General features: G+C 51.3%; 2 protein-coding genes across 3 annotated transcripts in view; one reads left to right on the forward strand and one right to left on the reverse strand.

Moving 5' to 3' along the window:
• The window catches only part of SYN1 (synapsin I), a 51120-nt gene that overhangs the window by 1324 nt on the left and 22650 nt on the right, over positions 1-27146 (reverse strand). For both annotated transcript variants that reach the window (XM_042974094.1, XM_042974095.1), the window contains exons 6-12: positions 4557-4619; positions 3674-3816; positions 3505-3579; positions 3300-3402; positions 1936-2082; positions 1479-1566; positions 800-1391 (exon numbers count right to left, since the gene is read on the reverse strand). In XM_042974094.1, the coding sequence (XP_042830028.1) occupies positions 800-1391; positions 1479-1566; positions 1936-2082; positions 3300-3402; positions 3505-3579; positions 3674-3816; positions 4557-4619 (1211 nt within the window). The remainder of the gene's footprint in view (positions 1-799; positions 1392-1478; positions 1567-1935; positions 2083-3299; positions 3403-3504; positions 3580-3673; positions 3817-4556; positions 4620-27146) is intronic.
• TIMP1 (TIMP metallopeptidase inhibitor 1) lies at positions 8956-12985 on the forward strand. Its single transcript, XM_042974099.1, has 6 exons — positions 8956-9063; positions 9891-10019; positions 11071-11150; positions 11335-11461; positions 11739-11863; positions 12712-12985. The coding sequence occupies exons 2-6, from the start codon at positions 9899-9901 to the stop codon at positions 12880-12882; spliced, it is 624 nt and encodes a 207-aa protein (XP_042830033.1). The 5' UTR covers positions 8956-9063; positions 9891-9898; the 3' UTR covers positions 12883-12985.

A 27146-nucleotide genomic window follows, 5' to 3' on the forward strand; every position in this document is an offset into this window, starting at 1 on the left:
GTGGGAGGAGTCTTGGCCTGCACCTTCTCCAAATTGCAGACTAGACTGGGAGGATGTAAAGCTGAAGATTGGCAGGGAGCCTCCCAGTCTTCGTGAGGAGTCGGGGAGGGAGTGCGGTGGGGTTTGCACCGAGGACAGGCTAGTGTGGGTGGAGGGCAATCTAAGGGGGAGCATTTGGATGTGGTGGGGAGGACTTCTGAGCTCAGGCTGGGGTGGGGGCAGTCTGGAGTGGACCAGAAGAGGCAGAGAGCACCGTGTGATGATTTGGGAGGAGGCTGAAATGGCCCAGAAGGGAGGCTAGACTGTAGGAAAAGCATGAGGACAAGCTGGAAAGAGCAGGAAGTGATAGAGCGGGGCTGTGAGTAGGCCAGGAAGAGTCTGGGGGTTCGGCTGGGAGGAGTCCAGTTGGGTAGGAGAAGGGTGCGTTTTGCTGCGAAGGCTCCAGTGCAGTGCGGCTGGGTGGAGGATTTGATGGGCAGGGTCGGTCAGCAAGGTGCCTGGGGGGCTGGGGGAGGGGGCTTTCCCAGGGGCCTAGTGGGAAGACTGTGAACTGAAAAGGAGTTTTTCTGGGGTTCTGCCACAAATGTCTGGGATGGAGGGCAGGAGCCTCCGTGAAGTGGGGCGGCGGGGTGTGTGTGTGTGTATAGGTTGGATGAGGTTCTGTCCAGACTGAAGATCGAACTCTTGGGACTCCTGTATAGGACCTGGGTCCGAGGAGCCTGGGAGCTGGGGCCACTCTTCTGGTGCAGGAGCCTGTTTTGTGAGCAGCAAGGCGAGGGCTGCCGTGGGGTCCTCTTACTTGAGCTGGGGGTGCGGAGGTCCCCCGGCAGTGGCGGTGGCGGGTGGCGGCACGTCCTGGCTGGGTTTCTGGGCCAGCTGTGGCTTGGTGGGTCGTCCAGCAGGGCCCGGGCCACTGGGCCGAGGCTGCTGCGTGGTGGGTGGCCCGGTGCGGGGCATGGGACCCGCCTGGCTGGCCTGTCGTGTGGGGCCGGCAGGGCCTGGGGGTTTCTGGGGTGGGCCCTGGCGCTGCTGACCACTCGGTGGGGCCCCTGAGGCCTTTGGTGGAGCCTGACCGGAGACAGATGTCTGACGCGTAGCCTGTGGGGGGCCCGCCTGGCGCTGGGGAGATGGGGAGGCGGGTGGGCGGGCTGCTGGAGGTGCCCCGGGGCCTCCTGCCACTGGCCGAGATTGGCGGCCTTGACCCTGGGTCAGTGGTGGGGCCTGGGATGCAGGCTGCTGGGGTGCTGATGTGGGACTTGGTAGGCGCTGGGGCAGGGGACTGCCAGCTGGGGGTCCGAGGCCCGAAAGGTGCTGCTGGCCCTGCGGGGGCGGGCGCTGCTGCAACGGGGGTCCCTGGCGTTGGGGGCCCGGGCCGGGCTGTGGAGGGCCACCTGAGGGACAGAAAGAGTGCAATGTGAGAGGTGGGGGGTGGGGGTTGCCAGTACAGTCAGGGCCCAGGAAGCCGGCCCCTCACTTACCCTGTGGTGGGGGTCGTTGCTGAGCTGGAGGTCCTGAGGGCTGCTGGGAGGTCTGGCGGCCCAAGGGCGGGGCCCCTGGGGACGGAGTCTGCGGCAGAGGAGTGGAGCAGGAGAGGTTAAAAATAGTTACCGGCCAGCCAGAGCATCAGCCAATCAAAATGACACGGGCTCCCACTGTGCTGGGTGTTGACGCGTCTGTGGCTGAGCTGAGGGGATATCAAGCTGGGGAGGGGGGAGCTCTTTGGGGGGGAAGGGTTGGGAGGCACTCGGGGAAGTCAGGGTAGCAGCCATTTTATCAATTTTTACGAGCAATTGGTAATTGCCGCCACACATGCGCACTGCCAGTGCCCTTTGCCTGCTGACTATCAGCTCTGTGGCAGCATGACCGAGGGTTGGCCTGGCAGCCACTAGCCCCCCTCTGGCCAGCTCCGCCCTCGCTCAGCACCAGGGGCCTGACCTGGCCGTGGGAGCCCCTGCCGGGGGAGGCATCCCGCTGCCGCTGCCTGGGCAGGGCCTGGGCCATCTTGTTGACCACAAGCTCTACGATGAGCTGCTTGTCTTCATCTTGGTGGTCCCCGATGAGTGGCATGGAGGAGCCCACCACCTGGGGGAGGGAAACGGATCCGGTGAGGAGAGCGGCAGGAAGTGCATGGGAGGGTGACAGCCACCGAGCACCCTTAAGCTGGGGAAAGGCACGGGCTGGTGCCAAGGAAAGATTCAGTTTGAGAAGCACCAGCTTTGCAGTGCGATGAAGGCTTGTCTTTTACAAGGTACAGGACAGCTCCTGAAGGGAGCCTACAGCTTAGAGCACAGCTCCACAAATTAGGGCCCGCGGGCCAAATCCAGCCCAGACGCCTGTCTTTGGCCCCTAGAGCCAAGGATGGGTTTTACATTTTTTGATGGTAGGTAAGAGAACAAAAGAAGATCTTGTGATATGTGAAAATATACATTTCAATTTTTATATCCCGACAGTTTTAGGGGAGCGTTTGTTTTGTACGTATTGTCTTCGGCTGCTTTTGCAGAGAAGCTGCAACAGAGACTGTATGGCCCACACAGCCTAAAATGTGCACTGTCTGGACCTTGACCGAAAACATTTGCCAATCCCTGCTTTACAGTTTGCTAGGTGTTCTGTCATTTACAAAGAACTTCGTGGTGGCTATAGTACTTTATAGTTTACAAAGCTCCTTGTCCTTTTCAAGGGACTAGGGGATATATGGTATGTTTAGACTTTAGAAAAGTGCTTTGCATGGGCGCCACTGTTTACAAAATGCCTCACCGTGTAGAAAGCGCTCCAATTTTCAAGGCATTTTATGGTTTCCAAATTGCCTTACCGTTTGCCAGGGGCACTGCTGTGTACAAACAGATTTAGAATTTTGCGAGTGCTTTGCTTTAGTAACAAGGACCTCCCAGTTTACAGAGCTCCTTTCTTATAGTTTTATTTTTCTTTTAACGTTTATTCTTATTTTTGAGAGACAGAGCAGGAGGAAGGGAGGGGCAGAGAGAGAGGGAGACAGAATCGGAAGCACGCTCCAGGCTCTTAGCTGTCAGCACAGAGTCCGACGTGGGGCTCGAACTCACAGACTGCAAGATCATGACCCGAGCCGAAGTTGGACACTTAACCGACTGAGTCACGTGGGCGCCCCAATATACTTTGTAAAGCACTCGGCTGTTCCTCAAGCACCTCCTAATTTATGAGGTACTTTACAGTTCACAGAGTGCCTTTATAGCAACCTGGGCCATGGAGAGCTTCATGGCTTATGGAACGATGCTGCCATGCACCTGCCCCACCCCGTACCCCTACCAATTCCTGGGTGCTCCCACCTCAATGATGTGATCCCTTCCATCCTTGCCATGCAGTGCTTCCACTGCGCAGATGTCCAGTCCCCCAAAAATCTCGGAGCACGTATCCACCCACAGCTTGTACCTGCCGAGATGTGGGGCAAGGAAGCCTGTCAGTGCCCGGCCGGCCTGCATAGCCATGCTTCCCCCCTAGCGTCCCCTCCCTCTGAGTCCAGGCCACCCCCACCTGTCAGACATGGCGATCTGCTCGAGCATGGCAGAGCCGGTGTTGGTCTTCCAGTTTCCTGACACTGACGTCCTCCTGGGGGGACAAGACGAGAGAGGACAGAAGCTCAGGGAAGCCCAGGTTGCACAGGGCAGGGGGCCCCTACTCAGGCCTCGGCCTCTCCACTCACATGTAGGCTTTGTAGTTCTGCCCAATTTTCTGGACGCGCACGTCATATTTGGCATCAATGAAGGGCTCAGCAGTGGCATATGTCTTGGTCAGTGCCACGACGCTCGCGATGTCCTGGAAGTCGTGCTGGTTGTCCACTTTGACCTGTAGGAGTGGGGCGGGGATCAGGACCTGATTAGGACAAGGTGGCAGCGGGCGGGGGGGGGGGTGTCCCGGGGGCGGGGGCATGGACGTAAATGACACGGGTGAGCCAAGTACGTACAAATTCAGTGGATACGCCAAGACACTCGGGCATGCATAATTCTGGGGGTCCTAGTTTTTACACGTACACAGCAGACACACAGGTGGGGATATGCAACTTTGAACATACTAAAAACAATTGAGTTGTCCACTTTAAATGGGTAAGTTGTATGGTAGGTGGGTTATATCCCAGTAAATCTGTGGAAAAACTGTGTGTATATATGGCCTATGTGTACGGGTACCGCAACACACAATCGGTTGTATACACGATATACAAGCATACACATTACAAGTCTGCTTTCTACGCAAACAGAGACAAAATCAGGTGGACGGAATGCACACAGGACCCCAAGACGCTTGAACATAAAAGATTATATAGCGTGTGTTCAACACAGGGGCATGTGTATACACAAACACAATGCTGGCTACATGAACAAAGTAACAGGACGCATAAACCTGGTTGAATGTATGACAAACTCTAAGAATGTGAGGGAAAAAAAATCCAAAAAGACAAAGACACCCCAGGACACACAATCACACAGAATTACTGGAGTGTTTTGAATACGCAATATACGTATGCACCATGCCAGGAGCACGCACCATTTCCAAACACACACACCTACACACCCCATCTGGGGACTCACCTTGCCCATCCCGGAGTGTGCGTGCCCCATCTTCACAACCACAGGGTACGTCGTGCTGCTGAGCTGGTAGGGCGGAAAGGCAGAGCAGGGTCAGGACAGGAGGGCCATCACAGGGGTGGTGGTGGGGGGGCTGAGGGAAGCCCGTTCTGTGGGAGCCACATTAGAAGCCATTTCCCAGAAGAGGCGAGTCAGGGACAGTCAGCAGCGGGGGTCACACACACACACATACACACACACGTTTCTGTGCCCAGAATCGAACTCAGAGCCCTGCCTGCCTGTCCCTCCCTCCACTACTCTCAAGTCCCAGACATCCCGCCTCTGCTTTCCCGGGCAGAGGCATGGGATAGGGGTGGGGGTGGGGGACTTTTCCGGAAAAGGGAAAGTTTGTTTTTATAATGAGTGGATGATAGAGAAGTGAGTGTGTGCATGTGCATGCACGGGGGTGTGGTGGCAAGCATGTAGTAACCGGATCCCTCAGCCAGGCCTCGTGTGTAAGCATCGTCCGTGCACAGAAGCGACCCGGAGGCACGCACACAAACCCTCAGAACTCAGATCTACACAACCAAGCCCAGAGATTGCCAAGTAGGTTGAGACCCACGAGATGGAAAGACACACAACCAACGCAGGCTCAGAGCACACCTTGCTCTCCGGCTGCAGAGGTCCACACATTCAGCCAGCCAGGCACTTCTGGCCAGCCTCTGCCCAGCAGCACACGCTTTGGGGCACACACACACAGCCCCTTTCCTGGGACCCACACAGCATGAAGGATTGCCCATGCAGTACAGAGACCACCCTCAGAGGCACAGCCACGGAGCGCACAGGCACACACAACCCCGACAGGCACACACGACAGAACTGGGCACGTACTCACACCCAACACTCACAGACACACCCGCGACACTCCCGGGCACACGCACGAGGAAGACCCACGCCACATATAGAGGTACACACTCCTAGGTCGTCACATAACCACCAAGACTCAGCACAGAGAGCCGCACCAGACGGGGAGGGGGGGGGGCACACCCAAAGTACATCTAGGGACGCGCACACACCACGCGCCTTGCCACCCATACAAACGGAGAGGCGCACACACAGCCAGGGACACCCAGAGTCTTCCTAAGTGTAGGCACTTCCGGGTGTGTGCGTGCACACGCACACTCACACGTCCAGGTGTGGGGATGCCTCAGGCCTCCCGCGACCCCGGGGGCGGGCAGGGGCTCGGGTTGGGCAAGCTGCGCGCACACGGCCGCGCCGCCCCCTCCGCTGTCCCGCGGGGTAGAGAGAGGGCATTCCCGGAGGGGCTGCCCGGGCGGCGGCGGTTCCCGGTTCCCGACAGGCACAGGAAGCCCGCAGGCTCAGGGTGACCGATTGACCTTCAGGCCTCACCCTCTCTCCGCACCCCCACCTTCCTCATTTCCCAAATGACTGGCGTCATCACGGGTCCCCCGAGAGGCACCGCGTTGGGAAGGGGGCTGCGGGGATCCTCTCGTTAGCGTTCCGGGGCAGCAGCGCAGAGGCAGCGCTTGACGTTAACACTCGGGCACACCCACAACTCAGGAACACCACCTCCACAATTACATGCGCAACTTAGACCCGCTCTGCAGAAGCAGAGGTACAACTCCCAGGAGCGACACAAAACACACAGGTGCGCAACACTAGGGGCGCACACACAGTTCTCAGAGGCAGACACAGAGCAGAGCTGCGTGCAAGTGCACACGCGCGCACAGGCCCCCACCTCGAAGTCTCTAGGCCCCTCTTTTCTTGTTTTTAAATTTTATTAAATTTTTTAATGTTTATTTTTTAGAGAGTGTGTGTGAGCAAAGGAGGGGCAGAGAGAGAGGGAGACACAGAATCCAAAGCAGACTCCAGGCTCTGAGCTGTCAGCACAGAGCCCCACACGGGGCTCGAACTCACGAACCCAGGGATCATGACCTGAGTGGAAGTCGAATGCTTCACCGACTGAGCCACCCAGGCCAGGCCCCTCTTCTCACAAACCCTCCTTGTTTCCTCTGGACTTGAGTCTGAACGCAACCCCGTGTGTATGTGCGCGACTATGCCCGCACAGCGTGCATGCTGGGAGCTTTGCACTCCAGGATCCCCTGGAGAGCCCTAGGTTTGCATCTTGGCCTCGCCTCTTCCTAAAGCCATGTGGAAGCCCGGGTCAGGTCGCCTAACCTTCTCTGGGCCTCAGTTTCCTGATCTGCACAAAGGGCACCAGGAGGCCCAAGCGCTTGACACGTGGTGGAGATGGCCGGGCATCCACACTGCACACCCAGCCGGCCCCACGGCCCCCACACCCATGCAATGTGTTCCAGGGGCTGCACATCCGGATACATCTCCGCGAAACCCCACCGGTTTCAAAACCCGCACTATGACCCGGATGCACAGAACCCCTCACGTGTAGACAGTCGGCCACACTCGCTGCTGACTCAGGCTTGAGAGAGCTGGCATCCGAAGCAGGGTCAGTGAGGGGCTGCAGCAGGGTTTTCCCTTCCCGCACGGCTCCCACTGGCCGAGCTCTGACTTACTCAACCCCTGCCTCGTTCACTCTCCCTCCCCACTTTCACAACCGGCGGCTCCAAATTCCTGGTTTACTCCCCCTCCCCCCTCTGCCCCCGCCCCTGCCGGACGGGCCGTTTCTTCATTCTCATTCCTGGGTAGGTCACTCGACCCCTCAGCGTGTCTGGGTTTCCTCATCGGCATCAGGAGATACGCCAAGTCCCTAAGTCACAGGCAAATTGTGAGGAACAGATTGCTTACTTCAGGAAAAGCGCTGAGCCCTGTTTTCTGGCACACAGGAAGCCGCCCTCCTCAAAAAGTGTTGGCTACTGCTATTGGTACTGGGTCAGCATCCCTTGGCCAGCCGACATGAATTACCAAGGTGGCAATCGGGACTGACTGAGATGAAGTGCTCACAAAGGTTCCAGAACGCTGTTCGGTACCCACAGTACTGGGGGGGGGGGCGGGTGTCGTTTTTGTGGGGGTGGTGCTGGTGACTGGGCTAACCTCCCTGAGTTAAGCAAGCTTCGTTAGCAAGGGGGCCATGAGGACTGAAAGAATTTACACAAGGAATACAGGACACAGCGCACAGCACCATCACTGTTATCATTGGTCTGCTTTCCTCAACCAACAAAGGATGTTAATTAGCCCTTAGAGCCCTTTCCCAGGACCCCAGGGAAGATTCAGGCAGCATCTGGAAGCTGGTGGGCAGGGATTGCCTCACCACCCCCCCCCCCGCCCCGCCCCAGAGGTGTGGGAGGGCTGGTGGGGAAGGGGCAGGGCAGGATGGGAGGGGATCCGTTTTCTACTGACTCACAGCCCTCTTTCACCACCAGTGAGCCGCCCCCCCCCCCCCCACCGTAATGCTCACTAATTCACTGGCACTTTCCCCACAGGTCAGGGCCGTGCCATGGCTGGGGTGAGATCCTGGTTCAAATCCCAGCCATGCCCGGTGATCCTCGGAAGGTTCTTCAATCCCTCTATGCCTCATAGTTCCTCATCTGTAAAATGGGACTAATACCGGTACCCATCTCTGAGGTTTACTGTGAGCTCTAAGTGAGAAAAAATATGCTGAGTGCCTGGGACACAGTTGGTGCTGTATAAATGCTATTTATTTACCTATGTGTTTAGTTTTTCAAGGATTTTAGTTTTAAGCAATCTCTACACCCAACGTGGGGCTTGAACTCACAACCCCGACTAAGATTAAGAGTTGCAGGCTCCACCGACTGAGCCAGCCAGGCGCCCCAAGTCTGTGTTTTTTGTGAGGGGTTAACATCCAGGCTCTGGCTCCAGGCCACCTGAGTTCAAATGCCAGTTCTGCTGCTTATTAACTGTGATCTTGGATACGTCACTTAACCTCTCAGTGCCTCAGTTGCCCCCCTTGTATTCCTCCTCCTCTCACTTGCCTTACTCTCTCCACTGCTTCTACCTAATTTGTTTCCTCTCTGCCTCCCTCACCCTTCACCAGACTGTCAGAACTACCAAAGAGAGGGATTTGTGTGTGTGCCTGGCACACAGTAGGTGCACAAGACATGCTTACTAAAAGGATGGACTAACTCAGGCTTCGGCCACGGGGATTTTGGGGGACGTAGGTGATGGGGTAGACTTTGGAGAGAGTTTGGAGACTTCAGGGAATTGCCCTGAGTGTTGGGGTGGGGGCTAGGGAGTAGTCCTGCCTCTAAGCCCTCCCCAGAGGCTGCCTGGAAGGACTAGTGTCGGACGATGGATGGATTGACAGACGGACAAGCGTGGAGATGGGGGCGGGTGGCCAGGGCGAGGCCCAGCGGGAGGGAGAGGAGGAGGGCGCATCTCCTTTTCGGCAGCCCTTGCTTGGCCCGCCCCTTGGCCTCCACGGAGGGTGGGCGGATGAGTAATGCATCCAGGAAGCCTGGAGGCCTGTGGTTTCCGCACCACTGCCACCCCCGCCCCTCGCGTGGACATTTATCCTCCGCTGCTCAGGCCCTGCCACTGTCGCCTCAGACCCAGCGCCTGGAGAGATCCACCAGAGGTAGGCAGGGGCCCGGGAGGCCCTCGGGACCTGAAGCTTGGCGGGAGCTTTCCTGCCGGACGTCTGGCCGCTCAGCCTGGCCGGCGGGTACCAGGACTCTGGGCTGGTTCAGGGGAGGAGGGCGGGAGTGGGGGGGTGGTGGTGGTGCTGGAACTTCTCCCCCAATTCCCACACTCCAGACTCCTTGGAACCCCGATCTCTACCCCCGACTCCTCCAAACCCATGAGCCCCCTAATATCACAGCTGCCTCCCAGGCTGCCAACTCCCCTAAATTCCCTCACTGCCCCCCCAACCCTCCTAAATCCCCAACTCCACGACTTTCCCTGCTCCCAAATCCCTCAGGCACCCCAACCCCTGAAGCCTCCAAACTCTCTGAACCCCCCACCTCCTCCGGACTCCTCAGCTTCTCTCCACTCCCCCCATCTCACTATGCACAACCCTGAAACCCCAAACTCCCCTGGCTCCCTGAACCCCAAATTCCTCACCCCCAGCTTCTCGACCTTCTGACTTCCCAACGTCCCTAAATCCTGCAAACCCTCTGCCCCCTTATTCTGCAAACACCACAGCCTTGTAGCCCGCCCCCTGCCCCCCACCCCGACTCTCCCAATCTGTGAAATTGCATGAGCTCCACAAGTCCTAGACTCTCCCGACCCCCGACCCTCTGCCCTCTCAGCTCCTCTGGGCTCCAAGATCCCCACCCCCCTTAAAATCTCCACTGCCCCCCCAACCCCTCAAGCCCAGAGTACGGAGGCTTAATCCCGTTCCAGGCTGGGGAGGGTGCTGCCCACCTCGCAGAGGACCGCTGACCCCTCCTCTCCACCCTGCAGAACCCACCATGGCACCCTTGGCGCCCCTGGCCTCCTGCATCCTGTTGTTGCTGTGGCTGGCAGCCCCCAGCCGGGCCTGTACCTGTGCCCCACTCCACCCGCAGACTGCCTTCTGCAGCTCGGACTTCAGTAAGTGTGCCCCACTCTGCCCGCACACTCTGTGCGTTTGCTTTTGGGGGGTTCACAGTGGTGCCGACCCCTGGAACAAGTCCACTCAGCCCTGCACTGACTCTGCTTTAGCCGCACCGGCATCCTTGTGCTTCCTTGATTACTCTGAGCCCAATCCCACCTCCGGGGGCCTGTGTACTGGCAGCTTCCTCTGCCTGGTACACCCTCCCCCCACACCCCAGGTATCTACATGGGTGGCGGCCTCCGATGTCAGGATGGCCTTCCCTGTTCAAAATTTATATATATATGTATACATATATATACATATATGTGTGTGTATATATATATATATATACACACACATATATGTGTGTGTGTATATATATATATATATATACACACACACATATAAAGTTTATTTATTTATTTTGAGAGAGAGAGAGAGAAGGAGCAGGGGGAGGCCAGAGAAAGAGGGAGAGAGAGAATCCCAGCACGGAGGCTGACTAGGGTTCGAACTCACCAATGGTGAGATCATGACCTTTGCCGAAACCAAGAGCCAGTCACGTAACCAACGGAGCCACCCGGGTGCCCCCCTCCCTGTTCAGGATTTTAACCCCTGTCCCCTAGTACCCCCTGATCGCCATGTCTGAAATTCCTCATCGCACTAAATACTTTGTAACATTCCATGTACGTATTATTTCGCTTGTGTTTAGCCTCCTTCTGGTTGGAATGTGAGCTCCACAAGAGGGGGGGGAGGTTCTGTGTTTTGTTCACTGTTGTGTTCCTAACACCCAGAACAGTGCCTGGCACACAGCAGGCTCTGGAATATTTGTTGAGTGAATGAACACATAATGAATATATGAAAAAGGCTTAATTTTAAGCAGCGCCTGGCAAAGAGTAGTCGCTCAATATACCAATCAAATCAATTAACCGGTGTGTAAATAGCTTAGTGAGCTGACATCTAGCGATCCCTATTTAAGTATGTGCTTCGCCGGTATTAGTATTGTGATTATTTTATTTTATTGGCTCCTGCAGTCCATTTGACTCGTCTCTCCCCCCTCCTCTCCTGCAGTCATCAGGGCCAAGTTCGTGGGGACCGCAGAAGTCAACCAGACTGCCTTAAGCCAGCGTTATGAGATCAAGATGACCAAGGTATCCCTCCTGCCCTTTTCCCAGCAGTTCCTAACTTCTTCCTTCCCGTCAAAGTAAAAGCCAAGGGCCACCGGTTTGTCGAGGAAGTTGGCTGTGATGTCAGGATGCTCTACGACTTCAGGGAAGAACGTGGAGGGGGAGGAATATAGCAGTAAAAGAGATTCTTCCCCTCACCTATCGACAGATGTTCAAAGGGTTCAGCGCCTTGGGGGATGCCTCTGACATCCGGTTCGTCTACACCCCCACCGCGGAGAGCGTCTGCGGATACTTCCACAGGTCCCAGAACCGCAGCGAGGAGTTTCTCATCGCCGGTGAGGCCCCGCCCCCTCGTCCTGTGCCACGCCGGCCCGTCCCTCTGACGCCGCCTGGCGCCGCGAGGGGGCGAGGCTCGGAGGGACTGGTCCCAGTTGAAATGGGAACCGCCCCAATTTCAGCCTATCGGAAGGCGGCGGGGGGGGGGGGCTTTTGCCCAGCGGGGGTCTGTGCGCCCGGGACGCCAATCAGGCGCCGCCCTCCACTTCCCCCCCCCCCTCCCCGCTGACGCCGGCCCAGCTGATCGGCTGCTGCCTCTTGCCCCCTGCCCCCCAGGAAAACTGCGGAACGGACACCTGCACATCAATACCTGCAGTTACGTGGTTCCCTGGAACAGTCTGAGTTCCTCTCAGCGCCGGGGCTTCACCAAGACCTATGCTGCTGGCTGCGAAGAATGCACCGTGAGTACCTGGGCCCTGCCCGCCACCTGGAGAGCGGTCCTTGGGTTCTTACCCAAACCCTGGCTTCTTTCTTGCTTCTCCTGACCATTCCTTGTCCGTATGGCTGCTCCCCAAACCCTAGTGCTGTCCCTGATCTCTCTTGCTGGTCCCCCGAAACCTGAGACTGGAAATTCTGGTTCTTCTTTGCTCTGTGTCTCGTACCTGGGGATTCGCTGTTCCCTGGACTTTCTGGCTGCTTCCTGTCCCTCTAAATCCCCCTTGGGACTATTTTCTAGTCCCTCTGTCTATTCTTGACCCCCCAGGGATTGTTTCTTGGTTCCCTAGAATGTTCTCCAGGAACCCAAAGCGCCGATCCCCCAACCCACTGACTCCTCCCCAGCACATCTGATTATTTCTCTGTAGCTCTGACTGCTCCGTACACAAGGGTGTGTTACATTGCCCTTCCAACCATTCCAAGGCTATTTTCTGGTGGCCCTGAATGTCCTCTGATCCCAGTGACTGTGCGTCTGAGCCCCATGGCTCTATCCTATGCCTGTGCCCCACTGGCCAGCTGTTCCCCGCTACTACTGCCGCTTGTTCCCTATCCTATGGAATAGTTTCCCTGGAAAACTGTCTGACCGCCCCCCCCCCCCCCATGACTGTTCTCCAGCCACCATTCCAGGAAACTGATCAGTTCCCTGGATTACCATCACCTTGCCAAGCCCAATGCCTGTTCCTCCAATGGGAGGGGCTGTTCTCAAGTCTCTCCCCAGGTGGGGCAACAGGTCTCCCTAGGCAGCCCAGTGTTGAAAACTGAGTAGGGGCGGGAGGCGAAGCCCTCAGAGATGTGCCTCCCTCCCCTCCTCTAGGTATTTTCCTGTTCATCCATCCCCTGCAAACTGCAGAATGACACTCACTGCTTGTGGACAGACCAGTTCCTCATAGGCACTGACAAGGGTTTCCAGAGCCGCCACCTTGCCTGCCTGCCTAGAGAGCCAGGGATATGCACCTGGCAGTCCCTGAGGACCCGGATGGCCTGAATCTGGCCCCCAGCGGAAGCTGAAGCCTGCACAGTGTTCACCCCATTTCCCACTCCTGTCTTTCTTTATCCCAAACAATGAAATAAACAACTACCATCCAGCAGGCAGTGTCCCCGTGTAATGTGTGGGAACAAAGCCATGTCACTGATGACCCCGTGGGAGCACCCTGGGACCAATGCCAAGGGAGTGGGGGATGCGAAATCGGCTTTGTATATTTGTACGTAAAATTTGAGGTACTGATGGGGCACCTGGGTGGCTCACTTAGTTGGGCATCCGGCTTTGGCTCAGGTCACGATCTCACGGTTCGTGGGTTCGAGCCCTGTGTTGGGCTCTGTGCTGACAGCTCAGAGCCTGGAACCTGCTTCGGATTCTGGGTCTCCCTCTCTCTCTGCCCCTCCCCCACTCAGGCTCTGTCTCTCTCTCTCTCTCTCTCTCTCTCTCTCTTTCTCGAGAATAAAAAACATTAAAAAAAATTGAGGTGGAGCGCCTGGGTGGCTCAGTCGGTTAAGCGGCCGACTTCGGCTCAGGTCATGATCTCGAGGTCCGTGAGTTCAAGCCCCGCGTCGGGCTCTGTGCTGACAGCTCAGAGCCTGGAGCCTGTTTCAGATTCTGTGTCTCCCTCTCTCTGACCCTCCCCCGTTCATGCTCGGTCTCTCTCTGTCTCAAAAATAAATAAACGTTAAAAAAAATAAAATAAAAAAAAATTGAGGTACTGGTAATAATCGTCTACCTTGGCATTAGCATTGGCAATCTTTAACATCAGTACTGGCCATTCAACCTGCATCATCAACCACAATTCACTGGACAATCTCTCTGCTCGGTACTTTGGAACATTTTACTAGACTAATTTATACTTCCTATTTGCACAGGGCTCTCTAGAAAATTATCCCACTACTGACAGATCACCGTCTCACTGGCAAATTCCTCTGTTCACAAATCCCTTCCAGTTGACGAGCTCATTGACAGATGTCTTATCAATTGGCCAACGGAACGGCTCTTGTCCCTTGGGCACTGTCCTGATGTCATTGAGGAGGATGTCCTGTCCCATCCAGATCTGTAGGTGTTACTGTCCACACCTTTGGCTTTTTACTGTGAGTCTGACTGGAGTGAAAGAGGAAACCTCCAGGGGGGCTCAGGGCCCCCACAATACCCCTCCCAGCCAGGGACTCTGGAAGAAGGGGTAGCTCTGGCTTCCCCCGGCCACCCCATGGCCTGTGGGAGATTCCTTGGAAGTGGCTGTTTGCAGAATAGGAGGGATGAGGAGAAGGTGCGATCTGGAGATCCCCAAGCTCTGTCCTTCTCCCCCTTCCCCTACCTCTCCTCCCCTCACTCTGACCACCTCTGAAGGAAATACCGACAGCAGTGAAGTGCAGGTGGGGTTCAAAATGGGGACCAACCACATGTGTCAGCCCATCCCTCACCCCCCACGTACCTCCTCCTACACAGCTGTTCCCTCACCAAAGCTGGGGGCTCTAGACCCAAACCTCACCTTTCTGGTTCATCCTCCCCCATAAAAGCTGAGTGACGGACTCTTCCCCAGCACATCTGATTATTGTTCTGCAGCTCTGACTGCCCCCCACATGAGGCTGTGTTACGTTGCCCTTCTGACTATTCCAAGTCTTAGGCCTTCCTGCTTCCAAGCCTCCCTGGGCCCTTCCCCATCCCTGGCTCCTGTCCCCTCCACTCCAAAGATCCTCACTCGAGTGAGGCCCCTGGGAACCACAATTTCAGACTGGTGCAAACATTTAACAGAACACTCAAGTGTCCTGTCAGCCTCGATCTGCTTGAAAAAGATCCCAATGCATCTTTGGTGAAGGAGAGGACCCCCAAATTCCCTCCTGTCAGACTACACTCCGCTCCTAACAAGAAGAAGCCAGGTCTCCTCCAGGGAATTCTGGGTCAGCAAGCTGGATCCCCGGATCCTCTGGCACTCCTGGGAGATTCCCCCAGGGCCCAAGTATGTCCTAGATCGGGATGGGTAGACTTCGGGGTGCCTGGGTGACTCATTTGGTTAAGTGTCCGACTTTAGCTCAGGTCACAGTCTCGTGGTTTGTGGGTTTGAGCCCTGCGTCGGGCTCTGTGCTGACAACTCGGAGCCTGGAACTTGTTTCAGATTCTGTGTCTCCCCTTCTCTCTGCCCCTCCCCCACTCACGCTCTGTCTCTCTCACTCTTAAATATGAAGAAATGTTTAAAAATTTTTTACAAAGGATGGGTAGATTTTGAGCACTCAGGGCCTATCTGCCTGTGCAGGGGACACCCACTGCAGTGACAATTTCTACCTGAACATCTACATCTTGGGTATGCCCTGGGAGGATCTAAACCCTGTCTGCTAAAAGGGGCAAATGGCAGCCTTCTCGGATGGGTTTGACTGTAAGGGCCCTGGTGGCCCTTGTCGCTATTGGCTCAGCAGCTCCTACCAGTTTACCAAATTCTAGTATCAGCTCCCTGCATTGCTATGCTGTTGTTCCCTGACCCCAGGACCCATTTCCTGAGCCCTCAGCTATTTGAATCCCTGGGAGGAAGGTGAAGCAGAAGGAGGCAGTGGAAAAGGATGGAGCCCAGTGTGGAGGCCATTCTCCTGCCGACCTGCCCACCTGCCCACCTGCAGGTGGTGCCCTGGATAGAGACATCAATGCTTTGTGGACAGGGCTGACCACCAGGCCCTACTGAGGCCAGAACAGCATATGAGGCCTCCTCCCGCAGACCCTGGCAGGAGCTCCTGGCAGGATATCTGTAGTCCTGGGGTCACTACATCCCCCCTTCACTCTTCTAGAAAATCCACTATGGGGCGCCTGGGTGGCTCAGTCGGTTAAGTGTCCGACTCTTGGTTTTGGCTCAGGTCATGATCTCACACTGTGAGTTTGAGCCTCGCACCGGACTCTGCGCTGACAGTGCGAAGCCTGCTTCAGATTCTCTCTCTCTCTCTCTCTCTCTCTCTCTCTCTCTCCCTCCCTCGCTGCCCCCCCCCCGCCCCGTTCGTGCTCTCTCTCTCTTTCAAAAATAAATAAGTAAACATTTGAAAACAAAAGATTTTAAGGGGAGCCTGGGTGGGTCTGTCGGTTGAGCGTCTGACTTTGGCTCAGATCATGATCTCACGGTTCACGAGTTCAAGCCCCATGTCGCGCTCTGTGCTGACAGCTCAGAGCCTGGAGCCTACTTCAGATTCTGTGTCTCCCTCTCTCTCTGCCCTTCCCCCATTCATTCTCTCTCTCTCTCTCAAAAATAAACAAACATTAAAAAATTTTTTTAAAAAAAAGGATTTTAAAAAAGTTCATTAAAGTGAGTGAGTTACCCCCCTCCCCCCCACTCCAGCATTCCATGTATCTGGGTGTGAATCTCCCCTTGGGAGAGACTGATGGCTGAGAGAAAGCACATGGGGGAAGTGTGATAGCCTTGTGACACGTGCAGCATGGGGGGGGGGGGTCGCAGCATGGGGGGGGCGGTACAGCTCAGTGGGTAGCCTGGGGGCCAGCCCTTCCCTCACCTGAGGCTCAATACTTCTCCGTGAAAAATGGGCCTCACAGTCCCTACCCAGAATCCTTCTGAGGTCTGTGCTAGGTTTGGAGGATGATTAAAAGGTGTGTTTGCCCCTTGGGTACTTTTTCAGGTCAAAACACGAAACTCTCATAATAACTCCACGTGAAATCTTTCTAACAGTGACTTCATTTCTAGCCCGGCCATGTGTAGTGGTTAAGAACATGAATGCTGGAGCCAGGTCATTTGCAATTCAGATCCTGCCCCTTCCATGTACTGGGTCTGTGTCTTTGGGGGAATCACATTACCCCTTTGTGCCTCAGTTTCCACATCTGTAAAACAGGGATAAAAAGAATGCCTAACTCGCAGGGACAATGTGAACGTTAAATGAGGGAGTACATGTAAAATGTACTGGGCACGTAGCACTTACAAGTATTAGTTAGTAGTAGTAGTATGATAAATGTCATTTAATGTAAAGCTTTAGTAGTGATAATTTGTATCAGTATTGATTATTTACAATATTGGAAATAATGTATAATACCAGTAATACTAATTTAATGCACTCTGGAAACCTTAGTTTAACTCGTGATACTGATAATCCCCCCAGAGATGTTACAAATATTTAATATGCTCATTTGTAATGTTTTTCTTATCACTCTGAAGCTTATATACTTCTTCCCGGTGCACAAGTCTCCCCAACTGAAAAATACCGATGCTTTAAAAGATTTCTAAGAAAACCACTCTTCCCCAGTGATAATGTTCCCCACTATGAAGTCCTTACTGTGGATGACGAATCACCATACTTACAAATCTCTTCTGTTCCCAAGAATACAGGTGACAAATTTCTAAGGTCAACTCTTTCCTTGGAAGAGTTCCCTCTCCTCACTGTACAAGTCCCCTCTTTCACAAATACCCCATAACAAATACCTCTGTTGACCTACCACCTTATTCATAAATATCCCATTGACATATCCCCATGGATGGTCTCCATTAACAAATCTCCCCATTCAAAAATACCTAGCGGCAATCTATCACCCACTGATGGATCCCACTGACAAATATCTCTCTTCATAATTACCCACCATTTGCATATCCCCTACTGACCACTCAGTTGACAAATCTATTTATAAATGTCTTTCTATGACATAATTCGCACTGACAATCTTTTTTTAAAAGATTTTATTTTAACTAATCTCTATGCCTAACGTGGGGCTTGAACTTACAACCCAGAGATCAAGAGTCGCATGCTCCACTGATTGAGCCAGCCAGACACCCCCCTCCCATTAACAATCTTTATTGACAAATCTCCCTATTCCTTTATCTAGACCCACTGACATATCTCCCCATTCAGACATGTGCATCGAAATTCCCCCATTGATAAACTCCCTTGTCAAATCTTCCCATTCAGAAATACCCACCATTGATATCAATGATAAGCCCATTTAAAAATCTTTCCATTCATTGAAACACACCCCTCCATATAGCCCCTATTGGTCGACCCTCATTGAAATCTCCCCATTGAAATTTCCCTATCCTTAGATATGTCTAATTGGAAAATCCCCTTGCTGGAACAGCTCCCAATCTATTACTATATTACAGTATTACCATATATGATCACATATCTCTTCCCACCCCCCAGTGACAGATGAAGAGGTAGATTTCTTTTCCTTTTTTTTAAGCTTTTAAAAAAATTTTTAAATAATCTCTACACTCAATGTGGGGCTTGAACTCACAACCCCGGGATTAAGAGTTGCATGCTCCACTGACTGAGCCAGCCAGGTGCCCCAAATGAAGAAGTAGATTTCTATAATAAGACCAGCCCTTTCTCTTCTCAATAGTGACTGACACCTATGTCTCACTGTCCAGCCCTGGACACTTCCTATACAGTACTGGTGAAATCTGAAGACCACCTCTTATCACACTGTAGAGCTCCCACCAAAGGAAACAATTAGGACACAAGTTGCCTTTCAGTGTGGGAATGAAGGCGGAGATTTTTTTAAAAAGGGAAGATAGGTTGAAAGTCTGTATAAGAAGCCATTAGAACCTCAGATACACTCCCGAACTCCTAATCCCCACTCCAGTAGAAGGAACTGAAAGAATAAAATAGAGGGTTCATGTGGGCAGGAATGCCCAGACTGTATGTACTACCTGTTGTTGACTATTTATCTACCACTGGGGGCCTCATGCTGAACCTTTGTGGAGAGCTACAGCTCTGATGGATGGAGGTGGCCATTGGCCAGCGGCCCAGACTCAGTGTCCTTTCCTCCCACATTGGGGGCCTCCCCATGACCCCAGGCCCCTGGAAAGCAGTAGTGTTAGACAGGAGCTTCCCGAATCCTCTCCTGATTGGGGGGAGCTGGGCCAGAGAAAGATCATTCTTTCTTTTTAAAGTTTATTTTTTTTTTGAGGGGGAGCAGGGGCAGAGAGAGAGGGTGTGAGAGAGAATCCCAAGCAGGCTCTGTGCTGTCAGCGTGAAGCCTGATGTGGGGCTTGAACTCACGAACCATGAGGTCATGACCTGAGCCAGTCAGACACTCAATGGAGCCACCCAGGCATCCCAATATTTTTTCTTTTTCTTTTGTTTTTTGTAAGCTCTATGCCCAACATGGGGCTTGAACTCACAACCCTGAGATCAAGGGTCACACACTCCACTGGCTGAACCAGCCAGGTGCCCCTCATTCATTTTTTTTTAAAGATCACTCCTCAACTCTCCCCCCACGTATGCTTCTCAAGCTCCTGCCATGAATCCTGCCTTCCTGCTGGTCACTGCTTTGCTCCTGGCTGTCTGTGACCACCCTTGGGCAAGCCTTCAGATGCTACCATCCATACCCCCATGCTATTTATTGTAACTCAGACATGGATAAGTCTAGGCAGGCTTCCAACCAGGGGCTCACAGCGAGGTTCCAGAAGGGTAGATAAAAACCCCTGAGGTGGTAGAACCTGCAGGGGAGTTGCTCTGCAAATTTTTTTTTCAGGAATCTTAGGGATGGGGGAAATCTTACCTGAACCCAAAAGGGCTTCCTGACACATTTCTCCCATCCCTAGTTCTCATGGCTTAATTCCTGGGGCTCATCCTCCTCATTGAGACTATGAGGCCTCATGAGTTCAAATCATGTAGGTACTTTGCCCACGTCTTCCTCATACCTGTCTCCCCACCAAAATACAAGCCCCTGACCCTGCTCTGGCTGAGGAAATGGGGTGGGTCTCTGAGACCCAAAAGCTACTGATATGATACTAAGATCCCATCCCCTCACCCCATAAATGCTCCTCAGTTTCAGTGTCCCTCTCCCTTTCCTCACTTCACAGACAATCAAGGTTCCTAAAGAGATTTTGAACCTCTGCTTCATAGAAGTACCAGAATATAAAGAACGATGTGGTTATATCTATCTGCATGCCCACCAAGAACAGCTGTGGGGATATTCATGAGTCTCTACCCTGCATGGACTCCTCATCTTCAAGCTTCTCCCCATATCAGCCCTGGAACAAGGTATCCCCTCCCCAGGGTATTTTCTCACAAGTGCTCCCCCCTCCCCAGGATACTGTGCTCCTCGTTTAGGCCAATCACAGCAAATTCTGTCCTCAACCCATACTGTCCTGAATCTTCAGGATTGACCACTTGTGGGTCACAGTTAGTCCTAGCCAAGGGACATCTGGTCACACTTTACTGACCCCCAAGAGTCAGGCATGACATCTGTCCCCTCTAGGCTCTTTGAGGGATGGGAACTTGCACTTCAAGAAATGAGTGGTGTATCCTTGGAAGGGGCTCAGAGGGGAGCATATCAGGGAGGCTTCCTGAATATCTGCAGGAAAGGGGGTCACTGGGCTCTGAGTGTGCCTCTCACGGATGCCTGCAGCCATAGCCCCACTCTTCCCTGTTCGGTGCTCTCCGTCCCCTCTGCCATCCCCTGATCCTTTGCCAGGTTCCCCATTCCCTGCCCCCCTGGTCCTTCCCCATGTCCCCTATCCCTCTCTCCCTGTTCCTGCTCCCTCTCCTTGCTCTCTTCTTTCCACCCTACTCCCTGCTCCTCCCTGTTTCCTCACCGTGAGCTATTCCCTTTCACTGTTCCCCGGCCCCTCCGCCCATTCTTAGTGCCTACTACTCTTCTCTCCCAGGACCGAAAGCCACGAGAAGAAGCATGGGGAGCAGTGTTCTGCCCAACCACATCTACATGCCTCCCTACCTAAATCCCAACCTTGTGCAGTGTCCATGGAGGGACACCTGTTGATTTGAACATGGGCAAGAACATGACGCCAGGAACTTGGCTGCCTTCCCTGGTGACCCAGTATCTGCTGTTGAACCCTCAAGTACAGTAGCCTTGGACCTGGACTTCTACTCGGCCACAGTGAGTTGGGGACTCTCCACCTTGTAAGCCTCTTCAAGTCCCACCGGCTTCCCACAACTGTCCCCTCAAGCCTCCCCAAAAGACCGTCACCTTCCAACTGTGCTGGGGATCTATTTGGTCATGTAGTGTTTCTTTAAAAAAAGTTTTTATGTTTATTTTTGAGAGAGAGGGAGAGGCAGAGTGTGAGCAGGGGAGGGGCAGAGAGAGAGGGAGACACAATTCGAAGCAGGCTCCAGGCTCCGAGCTGTCAGCACAGAGCCCGACGCGGGGCTTGAACTCACGAACTGTGAGCTCATGACCTGAGCCGAAGTCGGATGCTTCACCAACTGAGCCACCCAGGCGCCCCTGGTCATGTAGTGTTTCTTTTAAATTTTTTTTTTTTCAACGTTTTTTATTTATTTTTGGGACAGAGAGAGACAGAGCATGAACGGGGGAGGGGCAGAGAGAGAGGGAGACACAGAATCGGAAACAGGCTCCAGGCTCCGAGCCATCAGCCCAGAGCCTGACGCGGGGCTCGAACTCACAGACCGCGAGATCGTGACCTGGCTGAAGTCGGACGCTTAACCGACTGCGCCACCCAGGCGCCCCTCATGTAGTGTTTCTTGATCTGGATGCAGGCGATGGGAACGTGTTCGCTTTGGGAAAATTTAAGGAGCTGCACACTTGTGATGTGTCTGCTTTTCTGGACTTGTTATATCTCAGTGAAATTGGCCCCTCAAAAGAAAACTCCCCACATTATTAACACATCTCCCGTGTCCCTCCCTTCACTTCCTCACTCCCTCATGCCCTCTCCCTTTCACACAACCTCCCCATCCCTGACACTGTTGATTCTCACTCCCAAGCACCCTCTCTTTCCCCACTGCACAGGGACCATGAATCCTGAGCCCAGAGAAGGGACTGGATCCAGAGAGGTCTTGGGGTAGGACTTCATCTGTTCCATTGTGAGCCCTCTATAAATACTTGCTGAGCCCTGAGTCAGCTGGAGTGTAGGCAGCAAGGGAGGGGAGGTCCCTATTCCTGCAGCAGCCCCCACCGCTAGGTCCGCTTGACCAAAAATCAGATCACTCCGCTATAGGGAAGCTGGGGTTAAAAGAAGTCAGGGCTGTGCTTAACAGAGTCCTCCCGTGTGCCCCATCCCTGACAGGTGACTATTTAGAGATGCTGAGCTGAGCAGCCCTGAGGATTCCTGGTGGCCTGCAGCCTGGATGGGAAGAGACAGGGTAGCAGAGCCAAAGTCTCGATATGTGCCTCCCACCACGTGATAGAGGATGGGTAACCTTCCAACCAGTGCCTCGAAGTACAGGGTGGGAGCAGACAGCTGCCACAAATCCAGGCGTGGCGTTTGCGGCTTCATGCCGCACAGTGGGGTGGGGGACAAACGAGGAAATGTGAGCGGCAAGCTGGCCTGCGGGAAGTCTAATGCCTGTGCCCCCACCCGCCACCGTCACCCACCATTAGCTCTGTCTTCTTCCTGGCCTCTTGAGTCATGTTCTTTCTGTCCCTGACAAAAATAGCCTCTACACGGCCACAGAACAGCCACGGGGTGTGACTGCCCTACTAGACATCGGTAGTTAATGAGAAAATATAGTTATTAAAATAGTACTGCATTGGTACAGGTATAGAGAAAGTGACCAGTGGACTGGAACGGTGTCCAGAACCTGCTCCAGAAATACATGAGATTTTAGTGTATGACAGAGAAATTTGAAACTGGATCTCAACCTACTTCATACTTTATACAAAAATCAGTTCCAGGAGCACCCGGGTGGCTCAATCGGTTCAGCAACCGACTTCGGCTCAGGTCACGATCTCAGGGTTCATGAGTTCGAGCCCCGTGGTGGGCTCTATGCTGAGGGCTCGGAGCCTGGAGCCTGCTTCAGATTCTGTGTCTCCCTCTGTCTCTCTGCCCCTCCCCTGGCTCACGCTCTATCTCTGTCTCTCAAAAATAAATAAACATTAAAAAAAGAGAAAATTCCAAAGAGCACACAGAATAAAGATGTTTGTAAAAGTGCTAAAAAAAAAAGAGAAAAACCCATTTCACAACGAGGGAAAATTTGAATGTCAAAAACAAAGCTTGCCACTTTTACCATCCACACATTTCCATATGTATATGGGTCTATATACGGACTTTTAATTTTTCTTCCTTTAGTCTGTCAGACTGTCTATTCATGTGTCAGCATCATACTGTTTAAATTAGAAAACCTTCATAAAATGTTTCCTGGCAGAGGCATTAGACTCCCTGTGGGCTGTGAGGTCTAATTCCACACCCCCGGCCCCCAACTCATAGCTTTTCTTTTTTTTTTTTATGTGGATATTCTCGCATGTTTGCATTTCCATATGAACTTCACTATCAACTTTCATCAGTTGCAGATAAAAGCTTATAGGTATATTTTGGGGGATGACATTGAATTTATGAATTAACACCTGAGAAGGGAAACTGACATCTTTATGATACTAATTCATCCTATCCAAGAACAAGGAATGTCTTTGCATTTGTGTAAGTCTACCTTTGTGTCTTTCAGGAGTGTTTTAAGCTTTTCCTCATGTAAGTTTGCATTACCCCTTGCTGACTTTATCCTGAAGTATTTTATCTTTCATTTGTTATCATAAATGGGGTTTTCTCTTCTATTATGCATTATATCTGGTTGTGTCTATGGAAACTAATTTCTGTTTTTAATGTTTTTATTTATTTTTGAGAGAGAGAGAGAGTGTGCGCGTGTGCGCATATGAGTGGGGGAGGGGCAAAAAGAGGGAGATGGGGATCTGAAGCGGGCTCTGTGCTGACAGCAGAGAGCCCTACGTGGGGCTCGACTCATGAACCATGAGATCATGACCTGAGCTGAAGTTGGACGCTTAACCGACTGAGCCACCCAGGCGCCCCTGAAAACTAATTTCTATATGTTGATTTTGTATTCTATTATATTACTGAATTCTTTATTGTTTAAATTAGTTTATTATTGGTTCTCTTGGGGATTTCCAGGGATACTATTGATATTGTCATAAATAGAGATATTTTTGTGCCCTTTTTACCCATTCTTACATCTATAATTATTTTTTCTAGCCTAACTGCATTGGTCTAATACCTCCAAGTACAGTGTTGAAAAGGAGAGGAGACAGCAGGCATCTGCCTTGTTCCTGATCTTAGTGGAAATGCCTTCCATGTTGTCCCATTCAGTTGATGGTAACTTTAGGACTGACATATATAAATTTTATCATGTTAAGAAGTTGTCATGGCACCTGGGTGGCTCAGTCGGTTAAGTGTCCGACTCTTGCTTTGGGCTCATGTCCTGGTTTCACCATTCGTGAGTTTGAATCCCGCATCAGGCTCTGTGCTGACAGCACAGGGCCTGCAGGGAATTCTCTGTCTCCCTCTCTCTCTGCCTTTCTCACTCTCTCAAAAATAAATAAATAAACATTAAAAAAATGAGTTATCAGTTGATTTCTATTTTTGAATGATTTTATCATTTTGTCAAAGCCTTTTAAAATATCTATGGAAATGATTGTATGATTTTCTCATTAGATCTATTAATATGTTGCATTATATTAACAAATCACCTATAAAGAACCATCCTTGCATTGCCAGAAGGAAACTCACTTGCTTGGTTATGCTACATAATTTTCTTACTGTAGTTTTGAATTCATTTGCTAATATTTCATTTAGGATTTTTGCATTGATATTCACGAGTGAATATGTGTGCATGATTTTTTGTGTGCAGTCAATGTGATAATTGTTTTAGAAAAACCATGTAGAAGTTTCTTTTCCTCTTCTGTTCTCTGGAACAATTTATTTGTCTTTGGGATTGACTGCTCTTTAACAGTTTGGTAGAATTCTCCTGTGAAACCATCTGGGCCTGATGCTTTCTTATGAAGTAGTTCCTTACTCAGTTTCTCTATTTCTTTTATAGAAATTGGTCTGTTAAGCTCTAATGGGGTCAATTTTGGTAAACTGTGTATCCCTAGAAAATTATCCATTTCATTTAGATTTTAAATTTTATCTGTTATATGCCTTTTTATATTTTGACTTTTGGAATCATGCTAATGTCTTATATTTAAGCCACAGATAGGGAAAAAAACCTAAAATTTACTACAAGGAGAAACAAATTATATTTGAAATAAAATGAATAATGTAATCATGCTGAATGAACAATAAAATGAGCTAAACCAAGAAACTTTTGAATACAGTATTTTGACTGTATGTCCTCATCTAAAGACCTAAAAAGGGCCAACAAATTTCAAGCTCTACCTTACTGTTTGTTTTTCATAGTGGTATGGATGTTGAAATTCTAAAAATACATCTCTATATTGTAGGATTGAACAAATGAGTAGACACATTGATGATATTGGAGGCTAGGGTTCATGCTGTTATAGAAGAAAAATATAGAATGAGGGAAAGCTAAAAGGAACCCTGTGATGTGTTGGATTAGAATTGGAGGTATCAGTATGAACACATGAAATTATATATATATATATAATATATTCATATATAACATATTCATATATATTTCCCAGCACTATCTAATGACAAGGCTTAGAAGTAAAGATATTCCGATATCAATGAGTACATCTAGCTCCCATATCTTGGCTTTGAAATACTATTATATTAGGGCTGGGAAAGAAAAAGGTATGTCTGGAGGTGATATCAGTGGCCTATAAAAATCCTCTCTTTCATAAAAGCAATGAGAATAGTAGCAAAAATTGTCAAAATTATTTTTTTCAGAACTCTAGAAAGTGACCAAAGGTTTATAACAATTCAGGAGGCACCTAGTCAAGAAAAATGGCTGAAACTCAGGAAGAACAGTAAGCTTTGTAGCATCTGAACTTTCCCTGTTCCCATCCTCTTCTCCACACCACCACAACGGCCTTGAAAATCAACAGCCTTGCAATCCTGATGAAAACCAGCAGCCTAGCAGACACAGGAGGAGGCACAACAGGGTTGGAGCTTCCTCCCAAGTTCCATTCCTAGAGAACTATCTTCATTTAACTTGTCTTGGCACTTTCCTAGAAAACTCCATTCATGGGGCTTGTCTACTTGATTTGACTCAGAGTTCACCTAGTGTGAACAGCTTTCCCTGGGGGTTCTTTTCAAAAACAATGAGTAGCAATTGTTTAACACAGCAATGCTTAAGGCGGAGATTATAGTTAGGACAAACAACAAGCTGACCAAAAAAACCTAACAGGAAAAGTTGGGTAATGAGATATCCATAAGAGGCTTTGAAAAGCTCTGACATTCCTAGGAGTCTAGAAAGCCACAAATATGACTAAGCTGTGTGCCGGCTCAGGATCTCTGACTGACCTTGAGGCTGTGCAAAATCAGGAAGTAAAGGCTAAGGCAAGGTTGTAAATAGCCTGCCAGAGCGTTGAAGGCCTGCTCTGACGTGCACACAGGACCCATCGGCAAAAGCTCAGAGACTTAATGGTTCTAGGTGTTTTTTTTTTTAACTTTTTGAACACTTTTTAGTTTTATTTTTTGGAAGACAGAGAGAGACAGAGCACGAGCAGGGAAGGGCAGAGAGACAGAGAGGGAGACACAGAATCTGAAGCAGGCTTCAGGCTCTGAGCTGTCAGCACAGAGCCTGACGTGGAGCTTGAAGCCAGGGACACGAGATCATGACCTGAGCTGAAGTTGGACCCTCAACTGACTGAGCCACCCAGGCGCCCTGATGGCTCTAGGTGTTTAAAGAAATATCTGCTATTAATTACCTGACCCCTAAGCTAATGGAGTAGAGACTTCTTCGGCCATGTAGGACAAAGAATACAACCTTTATGGAACCAGTTCAGGAATGTCACTAAAAAAACAAAGAGCAAGAAAAACAAACCCTGGAGTTGGGGTGAGAATCTGATTTTCAGAGCTGCCGTACTATATTATTTATAATGTTAATTTTCAACAGAAACTCATGAGACGTGCAAAGAAACAATAAAGTATGACCCAAACAGAGAAAGATAAAATATCCAACAGACATTGTCCCTACGGAAACCCAGATACTGGAATCAATAGACAGACTATAAATCAACTAATTAAAATATTTTCAAAAGACTAAAAGGAATCATGTCTGAAGAACTAAATAAATGTATGAGAATGAAGTTCTAACAAATAGACTATCGGTAAAAAGGTAGAATTTATCAAATGATAGAATTCCAGAAGTGAAAAACACAACTGAAATAAAAATTCACTACAGGGGCACCTGGGTGGCTCAGTCGGTTGAGTGTCCAACTCTTGGTTTCGGCTCAGGTCATGATTTCACGGTTTGTGAGGTTGAGCCCTGCGTTGGGCTCTGGACTTGGGTTTCTCTTTCTTTCCCTCTCTCTCTGCCCCTCCCCCCCAACTCTCTCTCTCAAAAATAAATAAACTTAAAAAAAATTCACTAGAGGGGCTCAACGGTAGATTTGAGCTGCCAGAGGGAAGAATCAATGAATCGGAAGGTAGGTCAACTGAGATAATCCAATCTGAG

Source organism: Panthera tigris, chromosome X (assembly GCF_018350195.1).
Source record: "Panthera tigris isolate Pti1 chromosome X, P.tigris_Pti1_mat1.1, whole genome shotgun sequence".
NCBI lineage: Eukaryota > Metazoa > Chordata > Mammalia > Carnivora > Felidae > Panthera > Panthera tigris.